We start from the raw sequence: 7,115 nt of genomic DNA on the forward strand, positions 1-7,115 counted from the left end.
GGGTGGGCGGGGGATGCAGGCAGGCCTGGGAAGCGGGGCTTGGACAGGGCGCTGCCACTGGGGCAAGCGGGGAGGGGCAGCAGTAAGCGAGTGTGGAGTCTGCAGAGGCCTGGCCACAGCACAGCCCTGAGCCTCGGTCCCCCGAAGCCACCTCGGGGTGACTGACCATAGACTGACGTACGGGAGGGGACCCTGGCCTCAGTGTCGGCCAAAGAACCAAGCAGTCGCCGAAGAACAGAATTCCACCCACAAATGCACCCAGGTCCCCAGCCCCACAGCCTCGGGGAGCAGGGCTTCTGTCCGTTGGGGTCACTCCCGTGTTCCCGGCGCTGAGACCCGGGAGGTGCTGGACATGTGTTTGCAAACGGATGACTTTACCCGGCGGGGGCGCCTGTGTGCAGAGGAGCCTGCTGTCTGCAGGGCTGTCAAGTGCTGCCCAGATGCCCCCTCACCTGCTGCCTGTGAGGGACGGGGCACCGCATCCTGGTTGGCGGAGGAGCCCGAGGGTCAGAGTGGTTTGCAGTGCGCCCAGGGCTCAGAGTGTAAGCTGACCCCCGACTGGCCAGGCTGCCCCCCCGGAGACCCAGCCCCGGCCAAGGGGCCACAGGCCGCCGGCTCCCAAGCCTGCCTCCGCACCCCTCTCCGAGCAGGGCACCCCGTGCCCCGCTGTGTCCCAAGGACTCCTCAGGCATGCTCTCAGGGTCACTCCACCACCAAAGGAAGTGCCTCCCTGTTCACCCTCCCCCCGGCCCCTCCCAGGGGAGCCCTGAGCAAACAGAAGGTCCAGCCTTCAGTCTCCACTGGCCGCACATCGAGGTGGGGCCCCGGGAGGGCAGAGCTGTGGGTGTGAGGGGCTAGGAGGGGAGCCTCCTGTAAAATGGGGCAAGCCCTGAGGCCACCCGCGGCCGCTGGACGGCAGGCCAGGGCTGCCCAAGCACGTCCTCACTTCCCAGCACGAAACGGCCCAGGCCCACCTCCCACTTTCTCTCCTCAAACCCGGATCAGCCACTTCTCCAAGGACAGTGTGTGAGCAAAGACACCCCTGCCCGTTCTGCACCCGCTTGCGAGGGTGTGGGGACGTCCCCAGAGGCCACGTGGCACATCCACGCGTGACGAGCCTTCCGAGCTCCAGCTGCGTCCCTGCACGGCTGGCCTGTCTGCGAGGATGCCAAACAGCACGGCACGCACCTCGGAGCGACCACGGGGTGGCAGTGACCGTCCCACGTCTCCCAGGAAGCCAGACAGAAAGAGATCTGCACTCCCCGCTTTTTTCACAAAGGTTTTCTTTTTGAAAAAGAGTTGTTTTTCATAAAGCATTGCTATTTATGTTAATGTGCAATAGGTTTCTTTTTGTTACTTTTAAGTGAATTGGTAAGTATTCCGAGCATTTCCATTAGGATCTCAAACATGGTGCGATCGATGGATGTCACCCACACAAACAGAAGCTCCTTGTGGGTCTCAGTGACTTTTCAGAGTGCAAGGGGTCCCGAGACCAAAGTGTTTGAGAACCACCGCGTTGGGCTCTGTCTGGAGCCTGAGGACCCGCAGTCTGAACGCGGTGTTTGCAGCCATTCCACCGCGGTTGTGTTGTTTACTTGAAACACAGGTTAGATCATTTGTTTTTGTTTGCGTTCTATTCTTGTGGATTCTGTTTATTTTTCTCTCTTTTTTTTTAGAATATGTAAAACACTAACATGGTTTCAAACATCAGAATGCTTCCTTTTAAGCTTTAGAGCTCCCTGGGCGGTTCTTACAAGCCAGACCACCCCACTGTCCTTGTCTTTCCCGGCTCCCAGACCCCGTGATGAGGGTTCTGGAAATGTTCTCCTGACAGTGAGCAGAGATAAGAATCTGCTGGCATTTTCTTCCATATGCCAGGCATCCTTGGAGCTCTTCCCCATGGAGGGAAGTTGGGGGACCCGGGGTCACCTCCTGGCCCTTGGGGAAGGCGGCCTCATGGTTCCGACTCCCCTCGGGGGGACGGTCCAGATGCCCTGGCCACGGTGTGGACGGCACGGCTGCTCTATGCAGCTCCGTACGCAGGAAGAAGGCAGCTGTGTCCGCTGAACCCAGGGCCCCTGCTTCCCCGCCCGTCCCCAGCACTCGGACAGACGGACAGACGGACAGACGGACAGACGTCAGGCCGGACCATGGCCCCCACGTCCCACCCTGCCCTGAGGGCAGGGCGCGCTGGCGGCCCTGGCCCAGCTCTCTTCCCAGCCGCTGGCTTCGGCACCCGCTCCGGGGAGACACCAGGGAGGCCCTGATGGGAAAGGAAGAACTGGGGGGAGAGGGGGGTGGGCGGGAGGAAAAGACAAAGGAAGGGGTGCGGCGAGTGGCCGGCGCCCGAGGGAGGAGTGACCTCAGCGCTGGAGCAGTGTCTGCTTGGCGTCAGAGCAGGCGGGCGGCCAGGCCAGCTCCAGCACTGAGGTCCCTTTCTCTCCCTCTCCCCCGCGTCCCATCTGCCGCTCGCTCTCCGGCGGCCGCGGTGGAGGACCTGGGGCCTCATTGGCCGGCTGGGTGCCGTCTGCAGCATAAATTGGAGCTCTGGGCTTTTGCTGGGATCTTCGGCTGCCCACAGCCTCCGGTTGCTCTTGCTGGGTGAGTACTGCGTGCGCTGGCCCCGGCCCCGCAGCCGCGCTGGCCTCCTGGCGCTGCCCCCGCCCAGAAACCCGCAGCACCCCAAGAGGGGCAGCACCCCGAGAGGGAGGCCCATCTAGTCCGGGGCACGGCGACCCTCCTGGTTCCCAGGGTTCCCTCAGACGGCAGCGCCAGAGGTGTGTCCCTCGGGAAAGCTGCAGGGTGCTGAGCTGGCTGTGAGCTCCATGCCAGGTGTAACCGGCCAGGCACCCTGGGCTCCTGTAACCCAACCCGGCTTGGCTTTCCAGCCATGGGGTCAGGCCCAGCCGGAGCCTGGAGGGGGAACGCGGAGGGAGGTGCCCGGCGTCCTCGGGGGCCTGGAACCAGGGGCCGTGCGCAGGGCATCGGGGACCAGCGGCGCAGCATGTGGCCCCCCTTCTCGTAGGTGATGGGAACCCTGAGATCGGCTGCCGCCTGGGGTGGAGCCCTCTGGGCGCTCCTCCTGGCCACACTTGGCTGCTCGGCCGGCCAGCCGCTGGGGGGAGAGCCCATGTGCACGGCCCAGCCCCCCGCCAAGTACAGCATCACCTTCACGGGCAAGTGGAGCCAGGCATCCTTCCCCAAGCAGTACCCGATGTTCCGCCCACCCGCGCAGTGGTCAGCCCTGCTGGGTGAGTGCAGCCCCTGCCGTCCCGTGCCCGGCGGGCCTGGCGGTGACCCCCAGTGCTCGGGAGGGGACGGTCACCCGACCGCGGCCCCGCACTTCACAGTGTGGAGGGGACCTCACCCAATTCACTTCGGTGCAAGAGGTACTGGCTGAGTGCCTACTGTGTGCCGGCAGCAGCGCCCTGGGCTTCGGGGACGTGGCGGGGCAGGGTGGCCTGGGTCACGGGAAGGGCCGGCCGGTTGCCCGTCCTACCAGCGAGGCGCCGGGCAGCGTGAGGCGCTGTGGGACATGCCGTCCGGCCCCACGAGGGGCGGGACGGCGTCCAGGCGTGGTGCTCACAGGGCGGGCGGGGCCCAGGGGCAGCACACAGCCCCGACTACAGCCTGTGGAGGAAGGGCCAGTACGTGAGCAATGGGCTGAGGGCCTTCGCGGAGCGCGGCGAGGCCTGGGCGCTGCTGCGGGAGATGCAAGCTGCCGGGGAGAAGCTGCAGAGCGTGCACGTTGTGTTCTCGGGCCCGGCCGTGCCCAGCGGCACCGGGCACACGTCCGCCGAGTTTGAGGCCCACTCCAGGCACTCGCTCGTGAGTGGGGCGGCGTGGACGGGGGGCGGGCGGGCAGGAGGGGGGGGCGCGGGGGCTGCCGCTGAGCCCTCGGCCCCCAGGTGTCCTTCGTGGTCCGCATCGTCCCCAGCCCCGACTGGTTCGTGGGCGTCAACAGCCTGGACCTGTGTGACGGGGGCCGCTGGAGGGAGCAGGTGGCGGTGGACCTCCACCCTTACGACGCCGGGACCGATAGCGGCTTCACCTTCTCATCCCCCAAGTTCGCGACCGTCCCGCAGGACAGGGTGACCGAGGTGAGGGGAAGGCGGCTCTGTGGGCGGCGGCGCTCCCCGGGAGGACAGCCGAGGCCTGGGGGCGGGGCTGGCCCTTCCTGACCCGTCTCCGGGCCGGGCCCCTCCTCCAGATCACGGCCTCCTCTCCCAGCCACCCCGCGAACTCCTTCTACTACCCGCGGCTTAAGTCCTTGCCTCCCATCGCTACGGTGACCCTGGCGCGGCTCCCGCACAGCCCCAGGGCCTTCCCGCCCGCCCCAGGCCTGGGGCGCGGAGGCAACGAGGTCGCCGACAGCCTGCCAGGTGAGCCCAGCTCGCACCCCTCCGTAGCGCCCACGGCCACCCCCCACCCCCGCTTCACACGCGTGATCCTGGGTTGCAGGCGCTCGGGCTGGCGGGCAGCGCGACACGCACCGCTGGCTGCGTCGCAGCAGAAGCAGCACCTGGGTTTGGGTGTCAGTCGGGGACTTGCTCACACGCCACCTGGTCCCGAGCTCCCGCTCCAGCTCTTCCCTCTCACCCTTAGACTAACTCTCGAAAGTCAGTGCCCGCCCCAGAGGGAAAGCCTGTGAGGTGACACCCGCTGCCTTCACAGAGGCAACCCCGTCCCCGCGTGCGCCCCGCCCCCAGGGGCCATGGTCCGGGGCTGAGCCCTGCACCGCCGGCCCGCCCCACGCAGAGCGCCCGTCGCCTGGCCACAGAGCTGGGTTGGGCGGCCGCGTGGGGTGTGAGGACGGGTCAAACCGGGAGAGGCCGCTGGTGCTCAGAGGGCGGGGCAGCGCCGTCGGGGCTGCGTGAACCCGCGTCTCTGAGCGACTTTAAAAGCAGGATGGGAGCATTTGGTTGGGGACGCTGGTTCTGAGAGATTTGGGATTTGGTTCATTCAACTCCAAACTGAAGAGTTAACTCTTGCCCAGCACTTTCAGCTGAAAGCCTTTCACACTTCTACAGCCCAGAAGTGAGTCGGAGAGGCCCCAGGCCCCGCCCAGTGTCCCCGCTGACCCCTGTGTGCCCTCCTGGCAGCGGGTCGGTGGCGGCGGCGCTGCCCGCGGGGGCGGGGCGAGCGGTGCGCCGGTGCCTGGCGAGCGAGGGGGCCGCGCCCCCAGTGTGGCCAGCTTGCCGAAGGGTCGGCGCCTGGAACAGCAGAGCAGGCGGTGGAGACCCTGCCGGTCTGTGCCCGCGTCAGAGAACGCTTCACGACAGGATCTCCGCTCTCCCCCCGCCCCACGCCCTCCCCCCACCCACCCCGGAGAGCGGTGGTCCAGCCGGCATCGGGCTCGCAGGGCGGAAACCTTCACCCAGTCGCTCGGGGGTGGCTTTTCGGGGGTGTGCTTGGCGGCGTCGCCCTGGAGGCCGCTGGAAAGCGCGCTGATAAAATCAGGAGTTTCCTGGCCAAGTTCGGAGGCGGTCTCGGGCAAGGACCCCCTTCCTCTCCCGCAGCCCCGCCCCGCTCACCGTCCTCCTTGCGCCCCCAGCTCCGGAGACGCCGCTGGACTGCGAGGTGTCGCTGTGGTCGTCCTGGGGGCTGTGCGCAGGCCCGTGCGGGCAGCCCGGGGCCAAGAGCAGGACGCGCTACGTCCGTGCGCGGCCTGCCAACCACGGGGCGCCCTGCCCGGCGCTGGAGGAGGAGGCCCCGTGCGTCCCCGACAACTGCGTCTGACGCCGGGGCCGCCGAGCCCCCTGAGCCCCGCCACCGGCGACCTCCGCACAGAGACTGGCCCCCGGCCCGGCGGCCGCGCTGCACGAGAGCCACACCCAGGCCGTGAAATACCTCAGACCTGGTCGCCAGGCAGCCGCCCGGGGCCGCCGGGTCACCGGCGCGAGACCAACACCTGCCTCGTCGGTTCCCATCCCAGCTCTTGAATAAAGATCAGCGTCTCCTGACACCCGGTGCTGTGGTCTGTGTGTCCTGGGCGGGCGCCGGGTGAAGGCGGGGCCGGCAGATGGGCCACCAGACTTCCCTGAGGAGCAGGTGTCACCCTGCGAGGAGGAGCCGGTGGACCGCGGCACACACGTGGCACACACGGCAACACACACACACGGTACACACGCAGCACACACACACACACGGCGCACACACAGCACACAGGCGGCACACACACACGGCGCACACGCGGCACACACCACACACGGCACATACGTGGCACACATGGCACACACGGCACACACACACGGCACACACGCGGCACACGGCACACACACGGCACACATGGCACACATGCAGCACACACCGCACACATCACACACACACAGCACACACATGGCACACACACGGCACACACGCAACACACACACGCAGCACACACAGCACACACCACACACGCGGCACACACACAGCACACACACACAGCACACACGGGGCACACACACACGCGGCACACACGGCACACGCGGCACACACACGGCACACACACGGCACACGGCACACACACACGGCACACACACGACACACGCGGCACACACGGCATACACGGCACACACGCAGCACACACGGCTCACACACACACACACACACACACGGCACACACATGGCGCACACGGCACACACACACACGGCACACACACGGCACACGCGGCACACATGCACACACGCGGCACACACGGCACACACACGGCACACAGGGTACTCAGAGGACCAGCAGTACCGCCCCCCCCCCCCCAAGCCTCTGACCATCGAGGCCCCTGACCTCGCAGAGGGGCCCTGAGGCCTCACTCTTGACCTGCCCTAACCCTTGTCTGAGGTCAGGGTTCACAACCTTGTCCTGCTGGCGTGGATCCCGGCTGGTCCCTCAGGGGACTGCCTGCTCCCTTGACGCCCCCAGACCACTCTTTCTCCTGCTTGGCCTCCTTAGAATCAGACCCCACGGCCGCCCACTGCCCAGCACCACGCCCTCTGCCTGCTCCTGCCGATTCTCGGACCCTTTCTCTCCCACGTGGAGACCCACTCGCCCACCCTCTCCATCCCCTTAGGGTCACCTCGTCCACCCGAAGGTCGCTCTGGGCGGCCCTCCGGGCTCCCCACAGCCTCGGTCATCC

At 66.9% G+C, this 7,115-nt stretch overlaps 1 protein-coding gene across 2 annotated transcripts; it reads left to right on the forward strand.

Annotated features, from left to right (window-relative positions):
- Positions 1-2,345: 2,345 nt before the first annotated feature.
- Positions 2,346-5,965, forward strand: SPON2 (spondin 2). 2 transcript variants are annotated; one of them, XM_082391493.1, is made up of 6 exons: positions 2,346-2,601; positions 3,026-3,251; positions 3,611-3,828; positions 3,909-4,100; positions 4,211-4,382; positions 5,555-5,965. In XM_082391493.1, exons 2-6 carry the CDS (start codon positions 3,029-3,031, stop codon positions 5,737-5,739), a joined length of 990 nt encoding a protein of 329 aa, XP_082247619.1. In that variant the 5' UTR covers positions 2,346-2,601; positions 3,026-3,028; the 3' UTR covers positions 5,740-5,965. The 2 variants fall into 2 exon arrangements, with proteins under 2 accessions (XP_082247619.1, XP_082247618.1); XM_082391492.1 differs by having other exon boundaries at positions 2,350-2,601; positions 3,605-3,828.
- Positions 5,966-7,115: the final 1,150 nt, after the last annotated feature.

This window comes from Balaenoptera borealis (genome assembly GCF_965194805.1).
Source record: "Balaenoptera borealis genome assembly, chromosome: 4".
NCBI lineage: Eukaryota > Metazoa > Chordata > Mammalia > Artiodactyla > Balaenopteridae > Balaenoptera > Balaenoptera borealis.

Excerpts from the sequence above, each read along its gene's own strand:
- SPON2 (XM_082391492.1), top strand. The coding sequence starts at position 3,029 with ATGGGAACCCTGAGATCGGCTGCCGCCTGGGGTGGAGCCCTCTGGGCG. Across the intron at positions 3,829-3,908 it reads CCCACTCCAGGCACTCGCTC|GTGTCCTTCGTGGTCCGCAT; the intron begins GTGAGTGGGGCG and ends CTCGGCCCCCAG. Across the intron at positions 4,101-4,210 it reads CGCAGGACAGGGTGACCGAG|ATCACGGCCTCCTCTCCCAG; the intron begins GTGAGGGGAAGG and ends CCCCTCCTCCAG.